General features: G+C 46.8%; 2 protein-coding genes across 3 annotated transcripts in view; one reads left to right on the top strand and one right to left on the bottom strand.

Annotated features, from left to right (window-relative positions):
• Window positions 1-6,935: 6,935 nt before the first annotated feature.
• On the bottom strand, window positions 6,936-12,738 carry LOC122385487 (pre-mRNA-splicing factor 18-like). Its single transcript, XM_043373820.1, has 5 exons — window positions 12,254-12,738; window positions 10,648-10,935; window positions 9,913-10,143; window positions 7,873-8,085; window positions 6,936-7,550 (listed from the first exon to the last, which is right to left on the bottom strand). Exons 1-5 carry the CDS (start codon window positions 12,314-12,316, stop codon window positions 7,281-7,283), a joined length of 1,065 nt encoding a protein of 354 aa, XP_043229755.1. The 5' UTR covers window positions 12,317-12,738; the 3' UTR covers window positions 6,936-7,280.
• Window positions 12,739-15,352: 2,614 nt separating this feature from the next.
• The window catches only part of LOC122385486, a 29,458-nt gene continuing 28,243 nt past the window's right edge, over window positions 15,353-16,567 (top strand). For both annotated transcript variants that reach the window (XM_043373819.1, XM_043373818.1), the window contains exon 1: window positions 15,353-15,446. The gene's annotated coding sequence lies outside the window, so the exon portion shown is untranslated. The remainder of the gene's footprint in view (window positions 15,447-16,567) is intronic.

Raw genomic sequence — 16,567 nt, 5'->3', positions numbered from 1 at the left:
CGTCACATAGCGTCACACGGGGTCACGGTACGTCACGGCGGCGTGACGTGACGCTCGCGGACCACCGTGACGCGGTGTGACGGCTCGGCTGGCGTGACAGGCTGGATGGCGGCGAGACTCTCGACTCTGAAACGCACGGGGAAGGGCGGGATTGAAATAGCGGCTTTAGGGCAATGGAGGGAGGATGACCATTCAGCAACACTATGGTGGAAACTGTGAATCGGTGTTTTTAAAGCACTCCATATACGTGCACATATTTTTACTTGTATATTTGCATACCTAATCGTCTTGATTGTTTCATGTTTGCTGCAACACAAACAATAGCAAAAAAAACAGCAGAAATTGCATACCTACCAATTTATTCATTAGTCTACATAGGTAAGCACACACTGCATATCCATTAATTGCAAATAGATTTCCTAATGGGGAAAAATAAAGCGCAATACATAAATGTTGTCTCTAACCAACACGGGGACATAGGTATGCGGTGAATGGTGAGGTTACTGGCAGACATGCAATCGAAGAACGCACAACCGTGACAATTGTCACTCGTAAGGCGACTTTCACTATTATACGTGACGAGAATAGTCTTGTGGCATTTTCTCTTCCATGAGCAGTTGTTGAAACGTCAAACTTTCTGATGAATATCACGGTAGCCAAACTAACTGATCTAGTTAGTTTCTGTAATTATAGCTGCACATGTGAGGTAAGAACAGAACAACATCGATTGCACCCGTTCCCATTTTTGTTTCACCGCTGTAACATATCAATGCAGCAAGCTAGAAATGCAGCTCGATTGTTTGTGCAAAGAGCATAGATGCTGCATAGTGCATAGACATCTATTGCATGTGTTGCAAACATACACAGTACTATCAAAAACGAATTGTTTCGTCCGCTCCCATGAGCTAACACCAGCATGCGTAATTCTTCCAGTCTGTAATGTAACTATGGGTATCGCTCCGGCGCCTGCCGCAGCGCGGTCCGTACAATGAACGCTCTGCGATCCGCGCAGGGCTCGCTCCGGTGCGCACACAGCACAATAGCCAGACACCGGATCGGGCGGCCCTCGGCGGCCGGAAGTGGCGCCGCTGCGGCGACCGGCGCACACCTGGATGACCCCGCCCTGTACCCCCCCCCCCCCTCCCTAGTGTATTACTGGCCCAGGACCGCGGGGCACCGGAAACGGCCATCAAATCCGCACAGTTCCCGACCCAGAGAGTGGGATGTGCGGTGACCAGGCAGGATAGACCGGATCTGCCCATAATCGCTCGGCACCGGGGGAGGGTAGGGTATAGGGCATCGTGAGGACCACGAGGTCACTTACTATGTTCGACAGGACAGCCGGGCTGCTAGCATATATGTGCGAGTAGACCGTCTCGTCCTTGGTATAACGTTTCCATCGGCTGCAACAGCCCTTCAAAAGACCTTGGTGGGTTTAATGGTACCGTAAAGTGGGGCTATTTGAAACGGATTTTACTGTTTTGGCCTCTTCCTTCAAAACGGTTGATATTTCCTATAGCATGTAAATTGCAAAAACGTAGTTCTCTGTAACCGCTTTCAGATAGTTCAATTTTGGTTCAGCTAGTAACCATAAATAAAGTTATTTTTATACTTGAAGCCTGTCTCAAATAGCCCCATAGTGTGGGGCTATTTGAGACAGTTTTGGTTGCAAGGAAATTGAAGAAAATTGGTCAAGCTAGGGATAATTCTTTTAAAGCCATGCAATTGGAAATTAAATTTTGATGCTTCTAGCAAAAAGTATTTCTTTCAACTACAGTTATACAACCCTTATAATCAAACTTTTCGTTTTTCGTTGGACATAGCATTTCGTTCTGCAAAAAAAAAAATGCATTACTCAATGCTAGGGCTGTCATAATAATGATGGATCTTAAGCTTTAAAAAGCACAGGATGATTATCTATGACTATTTCTTAGTCAACGACAGTGAAATTTTCAAATAAAGTTGTTGTGTATTTCTGGCGGCGTAAAACATATAGCCCCTTAGGACCACTTTTGAGGGCCCTCACGATGACGTTTGGTGTCTACCGCAGGCTCGAAGGGACTACTGATTCGTTCAGGCGATTCACGTGCCCATTTATGTCACTTATAGTGCAGGGGGCATCTTACCCAACGCCAGGGGGCGTCTTTCCCACCCTGTGGGGTAAGATGCCCCCTTTCACTTCTTCAGAAAAATGCTTAATAGCAAAAAAAGTTATCATATTTCAGGCACGAAAGTGTGATATTTTTGGAGAAAAATGATGTCGGCTTCCGTTGAAACTCCAAGTTTTTGCTTTCCGATCGTCATTTTCGAATAATGTATGACATAGTAAACCCCTGGGCATCTTTTCCCACTCTCCCCTATTTCTCATTTAATGCCAAATTTCTTTCAAAACTTTTCAAAATTTTCCAAAAACTCTATCCATAATTCATTGTTAAATTCCACATCAGCCTGAGCAAAAATTGATCCAAAATATCAAACGGTTTTAATTTTACAGCAATTTTACGAAGCCACTTCCGTACTGTCTCAAATAGCCCCACTGTCTCAAATAGCCCCACTTTACGGTAATTGCTCATAGAAGGATAAAAGGTGTCAGGCTGAGTGTTCAGGGTTCACTGGAGGCAAATATCTATATGAAATGACGTAATGCAGCGCACATAACGGTATCCAGGTAGCTTTTCGGCGCTTGAGGCTTGGACAATGTCGCCGTCTATTTTTAGCGAATCTGGAACACTGAAAATGTAGCTATCGATTGCTTGCAGTCAGCTGCAATTGAACTCACGACATACGCTTCCAGCTATAATAACATGTAACTTTAAGCGTAAGTACTATTTGGTGCATAGTTGAGGACACCTAAATTATATATGTGCCCAGCAAGTCTAAAATGGCTTCCTTCAGTCCACGTGTGCCTTTCTCCAGCCTCGATACATCTCTGCCAAGCGTCGGCATGTCAAACTTCGACACTTTTCCCTCCAGTCTCAGTGAACTAAGGCGACAGACGGCAAGAATTTCTGGACTAATGTATGAGTGTGGCCAGTACCCAAGCAAAGTCGCAGAGGCGAAGGACCCATAAAGGAGAAAATAAGAGCTCGCTCGAGCAACTCTTTTATATTGAGCCATGAAGCTGGGAGTTGGGACCACGGAGCCGCACCAGCTAGCTCATTCGAGGCGCCGTGCCCGCCATGCCAAATTCACGGTGCCATGGCGAGGCCTCGAGACGAGAGCTCAACCGAGCCAACGCGCCGTAGCGGAGGCAGCTCAATCGTGGCCGAGGGCACACGAACCGCTCAGTGGCCCACGCACGACAGACTCGCCTGCTGAACGGGTTTACCGGCCACCGTGAGCTGATGTTCCGCCCTGGGGCACGATCAGGTCGGATGATTAGCGGTTCGATCATCACTTGCAGAGGAGATAGAGTGGGGATGATCCGAGAGCAAAGGAGAGAATGGGGTCATGTAAAGACTGGCCCACCGATTTAGGAGTGTTAGTGTGTAAACAGTGGGCGACTGTAGTGGAAACGACTCTCTCTCCCTCTCTCCCCCTCTCTCTCTCTCTCTCTCTCTCTCTCTCTCTCTCTCTCTCTCTCTCTCTCTCTCTCTCTCTCTCTCTCCCTTTCTCCATTCGTCCTCCATCATATCCTACTGTCTTTCACCTCACATCCCTCCTTTTTCTCTCGTCTCCTCTCTCCTCGATCTTTTCTGTCCTGTCTCCATCTCCTCCTATCCCCTGCTACCTTCATTTCCGTTCCCATAATCCCACTCCTTTTCCACACCCGTCCGCACTCATTCATCACACCATTCGCATCCATCCAAGAGCCGTGCATTCTGCGCTCGCACAAATCGTCGCGTGGCCAGCAGGCGTCTATCTAGGTCAGCCTTGACGCATAGTCGCGGCAAATCGTCGCCGCCCGGCCTCCTCCTCCTCCCCCTTCCTCCTGGACTCCCCTCCCAAGCACCATCCTCGACCCATTGCTATGACCGTTGTCTATTGGACGGTGATGTAAGAAGGGTGCTTTCCAGTGGTCGCTAGGGCATCATGATGGCGTAGGGATAGCGATTGACGAATTGTGAGCGGTGATCGGCCTGCAGGGCTTGAACTGAAGACGACAATGGGACAGCGGGCTGAAGCTGGCAGCTGGGCTGCGAAAGTGACTAAAATTGTGGGCTAAAGCAAGCTGGTACAGCGGGCTGCGAGTTAGCGGCCGGCGGATAGCAGCCGGTCGTTCAACGGTCGGTCAGGACAGTGTCTGTGCTCCCGGATTGACCCAGATGGCAGAGCGGCCAGCGTGGCCGGCGCCGTGGTGTGCCGACCCGACTGTAATGGTGCCATTACCCGCCCGATGGCCCGCAGCGACGGTGACCGATTCACCGACGACGCCGCAGCGACAAAATCGACACCGACGGTCCGCGCCGGTCAGCAGCCACGCACCGCGCGACGATTTATTCCGCGCGCGTCACTGGGGAAACGTTACGATTTTCCGCTCGGCTGAGTACGCTCCAGAAAATCTGCGCTCGGTTGTCCTTGATCTAGATGTGTTTGTGTCAATGAGCGTTGGCAGATGTGATGTTTTCTGATGGTTCTTTGACTCGCTCGATGAGCTTGAGAACCCGTCAAACTGTCAAGAGGATGCGCAATCAGCCACGCCGTTGTGAGAACCGCTGAAAATAGATTGAAGTTGTATACGAGAGAACGGCTGCATAATTGCATGATGTTTCGTCAGGACACTCGACCGACATCCACTTGAAAAGCTGTCTCCCTGTCTGAAGCATGTGACGCACTTCTTATTACTTTTACATATTTGCACCGAGTCTGATATAAGTCAGCTACAGCATGCTTTGGTCTTGCAATTCTCCACTCTGAGGCGGGTACCGATTGAAGTGATGTTTTGACCTTCACGTAGGTAAATTAATTTAATGAGCGAGTCGATCAACCAAAGTTTTGACAGAAGTTTGCGCTACGACAAACTGCGACAGACTGAACGTCGGGCAGATGGTTAGTGTGTTTTTCTTGTCAGTTCACTCAGTTATTATGTGTGTTTCGCGATTGGCAGCTGTCGCCGGAGTTAGTTTTTTAGCCGCTGGGCTGCCTACATGCCGATCGACCAGCGAATAGCACAAATATGTTACAACAATCCTCACCTGTTGGCTGTTAGCCCGCACAGCGCGGCAGGGATGACCTCCGTCCTCACCCCTCACTCAACTCCTCATTCCTCGTCCTCAACTCATCCGTCCATCGCACGGAGCCGGCGACTCTTTCCGTCCTTCCCTAGTTTTCTCTCAACAAAACGCTGCCCGCTCTCCACTGCGTCTCACATCACACGAGCTCACCCAAGCTCACCTCACACGTTCACCTTCAGATATCCCTGTATCTCATCCACTTCTGTCTGCTCGGTCACCGTCTGCCTCCCCTCCGCTCCCGAGGTAACAACTCCCTCACAGGTATCGTTTCAGCACAGCTCCTCTACCACCGTATCCGGCCTCTCCTCGCACAGGATACCGCTCACTGTCTCGGCGGCTCAGGCCCACGTGAACCAGCGTCCCTCACCGGCGAGCCACACTCACTGGCGGCGGAGCACGGCGGACCGCAGCGGGCCCGTCGCCTGCCGTTCCGGCGCTGGTGCTCCGTTCAGGGTCCGTTCCGCCCAGCGAACCCACCGGGTGCCGACACCTGTCACCCCCCCCCCCCTCCCCACCGGGCGTGCTCCCCTCTCTCCCCGGCTCCCAGGCCCGACCGGAAGCGGGCCGGACGAGGGACAGGGCGGGACCCCACATACCGGCAGTCGGGACCGCCCTCGTGGCGAGGGCGCCGCCCGGCATAAACCTCATACAGAGCGGGGCAGTGCGTAGTTCACCGGGTCGGTCAGGAACCAAACTGCTAGTGTATAGCACAGCGAAGTGCTTGAAAGAACGTAGTTGCGTACGAGTTAGTACGTCGATAGGTAGGTTTAATATCACCGAATTTCAATAACCTCAGCGACGCTACAGATCCTATGCAAATTACAATTTATATTTACACAGTTGATCTGCTGGCTTAGGATTACCGATTGCCTAAGTTTACTCATTTGCCGAAACTCAAACTTCTCGATCTGTCTCCGCGTACGGTGTAACCGACCACTGAGCTGACGAGCGGAGGATATTCGGTCTCCCTTCCAGGCGACTACTACGTGCTTTTGGGTCTGCTCAGTTACTCGACCCGGGATCGCTCTTTTCAGTACGGTTGGCCACAACCGTTCGGCTTTGGAAACGCGTGCCCGTTTCTGAGCTCGTGTAGTTATCGGAGAGCGGGCTCCGTCCAGCTGTAAGGCTCGTACGATATGGTACGACCCATAATACGGTAACGGTCGGACGTGCCTTCTAGTCTTCTCAGTCCTGAGTTTCAAACTCGGGCAGTTCAAGATGGCTGCCTTCAGCCGCGGTAAATTGATGGAGCATGGGCTGTCGGATCCGTTCCGTGGAACTTCACTCGTGTAAGACATAATCGGCGACAATGCTGAGTTCAGGACACTGGGGGCTGTCATTACCCCGACAGTGCATTGGTCGTTATGCCTTCGCCCGTCCAGTCGATTAGCGTTTGAGTTAGCAGTGTTAGAGTTCTTAGAATGATGCAGCCCCGTGAAACATTCGCGCATAAATCAAATACGAGCGGCGTAATCTAGCAAATTTATGTCAAATAAAATTGAGTTCAGCGGATAGGGCAGCAAATTGAGCAAACCACGTAGGAAAAATGAGGTGAAATAGTACGGTCGTATTCAGGGTAATCACCAATTTCTGCCGGCCTAGTTCACAGTCATCGATTTACGACGGAAGATAGATGTCATTGAAACATTTCGGCCACGAGATAGGTATGAGCTATGACCGGCACGGAAAGGCGACTTACACAAATAAGAACATTGTTTATAGTTGAACGGAGGTTCGTTGTTTTAAGAAAGACAAGCAATGTTAGGTTGCAGCATTACTATATTGTTTATGCTTTCATCTTGGGCACAAAACATGGGAGACATTGGTGATGGTTTCGGCGCATCAGGTGACGCATCCAACATTTTGTAGTTGCTACTTGCTGATCCACAGTTTGTGGCCCTTATTGATGTCAACCATGGTATCAAATGAAACTGGAGTGAAATACATCATACAAGAATAGCACATCAGCTGTGGACACGCCTGTCACGTTCAGTTTCCTTCCTCATCGAGCTATCACGACATACACCAGACACAAAACACAAACAAGGGCGTCCGCAGCGACACCTATACAAATATTGTCCACAAAGTGCTGCCACCTGTAGCCGACTACTCGTCCGACTCGGGCACCTTCTTCACTTCGGTCAGTCCACCATACTCAACACTTCGAGACGGATCTGTCGGATAGAACTCCTGACACTTTGTCATGAGCCGCTTCAGGCCCTGGATGAACTTACGCTGCGTCTCGTCGTTCATCACGTGTGCCACGTGCTTGGAGAAGATCTTCTCTCGGCCGGTTCGGGCGTGGATACCGACCATGGTCACTCCGATCGGCCACGCGGCGTTACCGATGGCCATCTGAAGGTATGTGTCGTTAGCCTGAGACGGAGAGAAGCAAGGGGAGGGAAGGTCAGCTTGGAGCCAATCCAGCAATACAAAACAGGCCATCAGTTACACTTACAAGTTATACCTACCCAGATCTTTTCACTATGAGGATGCGTGAACGTCCACATAGTTATACCGTTTCGGTGCAAAATAGACATTTTCAGGTGACCAGAAAATACTTGCATATCATGAAGACAAAAAAAAACGTAATTTACCCGCTCAGCCTGGCTCAATGACACATAACATCCGACTAGTAAACATACATTACAATCTCTCAGTATTACGATCCAATGCTGGAATTGAGCACATTCCTTACCTTGATATAGTTTCTGTCCAGCATGAACTGGGCGATCTCGACCAGCGACTCTCTGATGTCCTCAGGAAGTTGTCCATTTTTGAGCTGTCTGAACAGCGGCTTCAGGTACTGCTGGGTCTGTTTATACGTGGCCAGCGCCATTTTGTTTTTGATGGCCTCTCGCTCGGCACGGGGCAGGTTGTGAATGCTGTCTCCCCACTCGAGTAGCAGGCACTGTAAACGATACAAAGACACGTGTTTTGTTGGTACGATGGGATAACATGGTTGCATTAGACACAAATTAGGCGATGTAGCAAATTAGCAATTATTGGTAGAACAAAACACATATGTGTGTTGCATAATAAGCAATTTACAATAAAGCCAACATAATCGTAGCATGAGGACAAAATAATACCCAAAATGAAATTGAAAAAGTACGAATGGCAAGCATGTAGTAATCATTGACCTATAATAAATAATATTTATTATATGTCAATGGTACTGGTAGTAATGTAGTCACACAATCTACACTCATCAGTCCTCAGTGCTTACCGCTTTTAAAGGTAGTGTGCCAGCTTTCTTGGACCATATGGAGTTAATGACCCGGATAAGGAGAACCGGATTTTTAGAACTTATCCATACCTTCAAAACCTATGGAAACGTCTTAAATTCTTCAAATTTTGAGTACCCCAGTGCGAAATTCGCCCCGACGGGTTGTCGGCCGTACCCCAACCACATTTCACACCACTATGAACAATAAATGCACACACTGAAATCGCTATTACCGATATGCTCATCCAATCAAGTTTCGATAAACCCGTTCATCATCATCTCCTGCGGTTTCGAACACGCCTGTTAGGTGGCTTCTGATGCTCGTCGAGGTCGGAATTTCCAAATACGCGTGGTGCGTCGGGCCGCGCGCTCTGACTTCGGCCAAGAAAAATGCGTCAGCTGATCATTGTCATTTCTGCCACTTGCGTGTGGTGTAATGGGGTCATAACTTAAGAGACGGCTGTTTCATATCAATTATTTTACATAAAATCATATTTCAAACCACAAATTAATGTTCGACAGCCAAATTTAAGAAACAATACCAATACAGGCTTACAGTTTAAGGCTCGACATTGTGTTGTCTACGATTAGACAGCTGATAACTCATTCCCGTACGTCGTATGGTCGTAACACTATAATGACCTTTGCTTATTGTCACAAGTGCGCCGCATTCGCGATTGTTGCCTGACGCCTGTTTGCAGGTGAGCCCACTACAGTTGTTATACATATCTAAAAACCGATAAACTTTTAGGCGAAAAAGGCACTATTCCAGGCCCATTTTTGATTTTTTTGCGATATTAGGTAAAAACAGAAGCTTCTTATCCTAGGAAAAATAAAACGGGAAATCTTTCAAAGGTGGCACACTACCTTTAAAGGGACTATCCCACCTTCTAAAATGTTGTTAAAGCCAGTTAAATTGTGCCCGACTTTATAGATTGGATGACCAGGAACACGGTTCTAGCATTTATTTTTCATTAAACATCTTAGGCTTTCCATATTCCAAACACAAACTTTCAAATATGTGACGTCACAGCCCCAAATTACCTCCTTCCCCAGGCCACATTACTGTCATAAAGCTGATTATTTTTACTCTGTAGGCACCACAACAAAGTTCAGACCAAGTTTTAAGCGATTTTTCAACGAACAAACCCATTTAAATCAGAATGACTAAACGAGGTGACGTCACACTAACGGTCGCTCCATGTTGAAGATAGGGCCTTGTACAAGGCCCATTTTCAAATGAAGGGAACGAATTTCTTCAACACCAAGAGGCCGCGGGGGTTGCAACCTAGATAGATAGTGGTTTCTGAACCTCGCCGCAAACTTGGCTATCTCAACTCAAATCCCATGTTAAAGGTGGGATAGTCCCTTTAAGACTGACACGATCATTCTAAGATCCAACGTCATGACATTTGTTTCATGTTCAATTCAACACTAGCCAAGATCAATCCATGTCTCTAATAACGTCCACCCCACGCCACGAAAGTGCCCTCATCATCGTCATCTCACCTTATACAGTTTGATGAGCAGCTGGGTATCAAACGCCGCATCTCCGGAGCCGAGCCGGCCGGCCGCTTCCGACTGTATCTCGGCCATGGTCAGACGGGGCTCGTCCTCGGCGGCCGCGGGTCGCTCAGCGTCGCCGTCAGAGCCAGAGCCGGAGCCACTCTGCTGCAGGTACTCGGCCAGGTAGGCGGCGTCCACCTGATCCATGGCCGCCTGGAAGTCGTTCCTCATACCCTAGAGGGGGGGGGGGGAAGGGTCGGTCAGTCAGTGTAGTGAGTGGTGACGGAGGGGTGAGGAAGTGTTGCGAGGAGTCAGGGGTGATTGGGATTCGATACATTAGATTCTGTATTAAATGTCTATGGCGAAATTTGTTCGGTCGTGTGGGTAGTAACTAAGTGGGAAAATACAAGGGTCAAGGGTCGTTATGACTTATGAGGCAGAAAGGCGCCTGGAGACTGGTCCCAGAAAGAGGGGTCGGTAAGACATCGGATATGGGTACAGCCAAATTCGAAACGGCTGGAATTAGGACATCTACGGTACGCGAGACGAAAAGTACGGAACATCGTGGATTCACACACCATTCCTACCAACCACTATAGATAAATAAACCTTCCACAAACACAGCACACCGTTCGACATAGGTACCACACACCTTCCTTTCTGCAAAAACCGATCACGAACCGATCATCACAGCCAATCACCCATCCCTTTCTCGCCTATCGAGCACGTGCCACTCACCCGGTTAACCTCCGGCTCCAGGATCTCCAGTCGGCGCAGGCGGCGGAACGCCTCCAGCTCCGTCTCACCGAACAGCAGGATCGGCTCAAGACGGTCGCGCAGGCGGCGCACCACCTCTGAGCGCGACAGCTCCGCACCGCCGGTCTGCGCGTGGTCGGCGTCGGCCACGCTCTGAGGCACTGCGCGGCGCGGAATGGCGCCCTCCTCCACCAGACCGCACCTCTGACGGTACTCTTCGGCGTCCCGCGCCGCCAGGTCACCTCGCTTGAAGTACTTCTTGTCAGGTGCCTGAGAAATGGCATGTCGCAGGTAGTGGTTAGAAATGCCTTATCCAGGCAAATGCATCAGGGACTGGACAATAAACAGACGTGAGGAACACCCATGCATTGGTAATTCAACTGGCACGCTAACTGGTGGTAAAAATCCTCTTGGATTGCAAGCCTTGAAGTAATAATAGCCAGTCGGTCCTCTGTGGAAGAGCGTGTGACGAAAGTATGCATCCGGTTACAAAAATGTGGGGTGTTACCAGGGCTGCGGAGTAGATGGATTTTCGGTGACTCCGACTCCGGCTTTCAAAAACCAGCTCCGACTCAGACTCCGACTCCGGGCAGAATTGTCGACTCCGACCGACTCCAACTCCCGACTCCAACTCCACAGACCTAGCAGGGCTGCGGAGTCGACAGATTTTCGGTGACTCCGACTCTGACTCCGGCTCGGGTTTCTATAATCGACTCCGACTCCGACTCCGGTCACAACTGTCGACCCCGAACGACTCCGACTCCGCAGCCCTGGGTGTTACAAAATCTCGGGTTCAAGGCATGATAGGCGCTCAATGTTTATGAACCTCCCGACAGGCGTGGATGTGATTAGGCGGCAGTCAGCCGAAGAAGGTGAGGGGGAGCGGTCATGTGCAGCTATATGCGTAGGTATTTCAAACTTCAGACTCTAAATTCTACCATAGACCGGGAATAATTGCGCAAGCAGAGGGTAGAGGGCAGGTCATCTTCACAATCTCTGCTTAGCAGGGTATCTGTCCTTTTTTAATCCCTATATTCAATAGGATTGGACTTAATTTAAAATAGGTACGTAAAAATTGACAGTGACAATTGCCAGTCCAGCAGCATGACAGCATTATCAAGCCAGACCAGTCAGGAATGGGGTAAATCTGTCAGACTGGTTATTTGTACCAGAGTATGCCAACCATTCTGGAACTGTTTATCACCTTGACCTTGACCTGGCAAAAAGTGATTCATTAAATTTGGAACACACAACTTTGGCTTACGCTTACCCTTGCGAAAAATGAAAAACAGCACCTCAATAGCAACACAGTTCATCTTCATGCAACAGTATGCATAGAATCTGTAAAAATTCATAGAAAATCCGCGCCTCACATCATTTTCCGCTGATTAAATGCTGGGGACTCTGCAAAGACAAACTTCCTTGCTACACTATATATGTGCTGTATGTACATCATATTGAATTCAGATATAGTGTCTGTCTGAATGGTAATTAAATTCAGTTGAAAATAAAATCCAGGCTGAAGATCTCCAGTCCCTCCAGTACAAATGGTCATGCATTGGGATTGGGGTAGGTACCTCCTACTTACCAACACATTTTTCTCAGCTAGTTGTCTTTTCTTTCTTTCTATTTCTGCTTTTAATATGTCCATCCTCTTCAACTGTATTTATGTAGCCACCAAAATGTTAACAAAGCGCGGGGATCCTCTCGCGACTGAGCAAAATGCAGATTACTACTTATTTACATCTTATCATGTTTCACAATAGGAGATAAATTGTGTTCGGAAGAGGCCCCCGCTCAGCGATATCTCGCAGCAGTGGTAAAAAATGACGAATCAACGACAGAGTTGAGTGAAAGTGCTTCTACAGCAGCAGCTGTTTCTGCTTTTGAACGGTATTGAATAAGTTTGATGCTTTCTTTGTATTTGTTGTTCGCTGCTTTATTGATGACGTCATAAACTGCGTAAGATTGACCAATGTATTGTCGTAGATATTTGCAAAATTTGGAATTTTCTACCCCCAATTATCCTTTTTGAAATATTTCAAATACAATTTTGCTGTTTTTTGATTTAGTGAAACCTTTTGTGAAAATTAAATCTTCACCGAATACAAATTACGAGCTTATGACGTCATTTTTCGACACTTTTGTCAGAGGCGCCAGGAGTAATATGATTTAACGTGATTGAACGCATGCATATTTACGTCTGGACAACGAGTTGCGGGGAAAAGTGCTGATTTTGTTGCAGTTTTAGGAGCCGGTGATTAGGCTGGATTTTTGGGTTACTTTTTCGTTCTGATACATGTATTTCATAGTGTTTGGCTTTTGAATATTTTAGTTCTTTCAGATAAATATTACTTGCCTTACAACTTTTGTAAAAACGTTTCATTTTTTTATAAGCCGACCTTCAGAGTCCTAAAAATACATCAGCACTACAATCATTGTAAACAAGCAAATGGAGGACCACTTGGCTCTGTTCCAAGGCGCTTTTTAAGTTTATCTGGTGGTTTCCGTACTCTTGTACGTCGTTTTGTTGGATGTTTTGGATCCATTAAGATTGACTTATATCATATTTAAGAAGCATGTGACTGAAAACAATCCGAAGTTTCCAGGAGGCTGACAGAGGTCCTAAGAATCTTGGGTTCTGACTCCTGAGCAATATCAATATCAAGTTGAACTTGAAGTTATTAAATTTTGGTTGATAAACGCAAGTTGATCGAGCTCATATATCAGCAAAAAAAAGAGTAAAATTAAAAGAGCTTATTGGCCGAAAACAAGCTATAATATTGCAGATCCTGGAGCAATACTGAAGAGCACGCTGAGCAGGATCATGCCAGAAAATGTTGACTGATGAGTGCATATTGATGTATTGGTATGAATATTGAATGATAACTTACAACAGCAAGATAAATTAGTGCTATCAAGTTAAAAATCTAGAATGAATGGACTTTGGAAGCTTTACTATTCTTCGATGCTGTGCAGATTGTAATGTGCATCCTACTCAGTGTCTGGCAAATGAAACATGCGATCATTTCATTGCTACTGCAACTGGAGGAGAAAGCTTGGATCACCAAATCCACTTAATGCTGATTTTGATGTTAATCATTACCTACTGTATTTCTTGAAAAAAGATTGTTATAAAATTGTCAATGTGACAATCCATGCAACGATGTGATCATATGATGTGTTCATAGTCATTCATGATAGTGATTCATGATTGTTGGTCCAATATACAATGGCAAAGCTCTCAGTCTCAGCGTTTCTTCCTGTGGATGGCCAGCAGTGACTCACAGCTTAGAAGCATTAGTTTTCTTCACAGGGCTGGGATAAAAAGTACTGAGGGTATTCTTCCACCAAGGAACTCTACTTTGAGTTTTGACATGGTATGAGATGTAGGCACAAGTAGGTAGGTGCTTAGTTCCTATAGTCAGCAGTTGTGTAGGTTTAGTCGGGTTAGCTTAGATTAGGTTATGCTAGTTTTTTAATTTGCCAAGTGTCCATAAAAATGTGACCTGAGCAATGAGCATACCTGAATAACCTGACAGCTGACCTAACCTCAATCATCACACATATTTGCAGCCTTACCCAAGACCTGCATAGCAGAAGCACCCAGTTATAGGTAGGTACTCACCCTAACTCAATCTTACCTGCTAACCTTCAACTTGCCTATAGTTAGCTCACCTTGCCAAGCTGCATCCAGGGAAACAGTCAACTGAGGAACTGGCTCATTGCGTGGCTGGTGTGAGTCTGTGCATTTAAAGTGTTTCTTCTCTGAAGCTGCTCTGCACTGCTGTATGTCATGTTAGATGCTCAGAAAATGTGGGAAATGATTACTAAGCTACTTTAGTGCTTTGTTAATGCTCGAGACATGAACAAGTACAGATCCTGCAGGGTACAGCTATGAGTTAGGTGCTAGGTGAGTATGTTATGTGAATGTGCTGTTCCCTGTTTGACCATAGTAAGTATACAAACAAGCAAAGGGTCACAGTTATATTCAATCTCCACATAAACAAACATACAACAAAAACGGCCATATAGCCTCACTCCGAACACACCACAAATAGCTTAAGCCTTTGTAGGCACAAAAATGCTTTGATTTACAGGACAGGTATACAATATAACCTCTGTCCTTGGGGATCTTGCTGCCAAGTTGAGGTACGATGACTGAACTTCAGGATTGATCAACCTTTTCTTCTTAGCCACTGCTTATATACGAGAAAGACCAAATGCTTGTTTGTAAACTGCCTTGAAAATTTAATGATCCACCTTCAATTCTGACATGAAGGCACAAATAAAATAGTTCCCACTCCTTTTGGAATACACAAAGCAAAATATTTAATAACTTCTAGTGAATGGACAAGAGCAATTAACATAGCTTCTCCTCAAGTTAACTTCTGGCACTGATGAATAACACTGGCGCTTATTCGCTTCATAGTTCATATTTTGTAACAAACGCGCAGAAACTGCAATATAACAGCACTATATGCTTCTTGACAAAATGCAAAAGTAGTAAAAATTTAGCCCTGATGGCATTCATTCTTGGTGGAAACGTAATTAGAAAATATTTTGTAGTAACTATTAAATTCCGGCCGAAAACAGTGCACGGTTTCAAAAAGAATCATTCCAATGGCGGTCCATTCTTGCGGTCCTGAAATCGCCACTATTTCCGGCCTCTCCAACGCAACTCGTTGTCCAGACGTAAATATGCTGAACGCATGTTCCACGGTCAAGAAACGGAATAAATTACTTTATTTTGGTGGAGATATCGAGGAATTGATCAAAAGGTAGGGTGTTATGCGTAGATAATTGCATTATTCAGCTTTTTGTGGCACTATATGATGACGTGTTTTGGTTTGTTGCTGTGTGCCTTTCTGCAATCCTTTATGGCTTATGAGGCACCCACATCAAGTTGAAGTGCCATGCCATGCTGATGCAGCTCGAGCTATTACCTACATTCACTGGTATTATTACAGGAAGAGTCTGATCAGTAATGTCATTATAAAAGCCATACCACATGATACATTTTGACCTCCTGAGCTCATATCTGATAATTATTCATGGCGCAACCAAGTGCAATACACACGTGTAACATTTGTTGTCACCAACAGACGCCCGGCACTCCTCCCGACGCCATCACCGTCTCTTTCGGTAATTTTACCCATTCACTCAATATAACTTGCTTTTACAATTACCTAGGGAATCTGAAGGCTCATCTTAACTGAGACCGCGAACTGTGAAGTGACAGTTGCACGATCAACATGTGACCAGTTTTTTATGAGTACACACTTGGCCTGTGGCAAGTCTGGGTATTCTCTTAGCAGATGTCGCCGTTGCTGCCTTATCTAGTTAGGTAGGTGGTAGGTTGTAGGTTGTAGGTGTAGGATGAAGGTAGGGTCCCGACTGGAAGAAATGCCTCCACTACGCTGAAGTTCTCGGCGGAGGTCATGCGCCGAAATTTTGGCGCAAGGGTTTATGCGCCGAAATTATTTTACCAAGCCATGCTTCATGCGCAGAAAATTTTCAAGGCTTACTGATGGCTGCAGGCTGTAGCCTCGCACTTTTCGTCGAGGGGGGGGGGGCTGGCATGTGTGTGTGGCTGTCTTCCAGTGACTACTGTCTACAGACCAGTCCCACGCACAAGGGGGAAAAGCTCAAATTATTGAGCGCTCAAAATATTGAGCGTGTGACGTCAGAGGCTCCCATAGGCGTAATGCTGAGGGCTCAAAAAATTGAGCCGTTTCAGGAACACGTTTTGCAAAAGCAACTCGCAACACCTAGGGAGAAATGGCAACACCCTAGGAGAATCACTAATGATGCAAAACAGATTAGGCTTTCATATTTTTCACTGCTCAAGCTTCAATGATTGGGGGAACACCAATTTATAGGTCGAAATCTTACAGCATAC

The sequence above is a fragment of the Amphibalanus amphitrite genome, unplaced genomic scaffold, assembly GCF_019059575.1.
Source record: "Amphibalanus amphitrite isolate SeventyFive unplaced genomic scaffold, NRLGWU_Aamphi_draft 000220F_arrow, whole genome shotgun sequence".
In the NCBI taxonomy this organism is placed as follows: domain Eukaryota; kingdom Metazoa; phylum Arthropoda; class Thecostraca; order Balanomorpha; family Balanidae; genus Amphibalanus; species Amphibalanus amphitrite.
The sequence above is the reverse complement of the archived record's forward strand: the minus strand, read 5'-3'. Positions and strand labels throughout refer to the sequence as shown.

Bases quoted from the DNA above. Each gene is read 5' to 3' on its own strand.
- LOC122385487 (XM_043373820.1), bottom strand. From the start codon at position 12,316: ATGGACATATTAAAAGCAGAAATAGAAAGAAAGAAAAGACAACTAGCT. The intron at 10,144-10,647 runs GTGAGTGGCACG...CCCCCCCTCTAG, and splicing joins TGGAGCCGGAGGTTAACCGG to GGTATGAGGAACGACTTCCA. The intron at 7,551-7,872 runs GTAAGGAATGTG...TCTCCGTCTCAG, and splicing joins TGGACAGAAACTATATCAAG to GCTAACGACACATACCTTCA.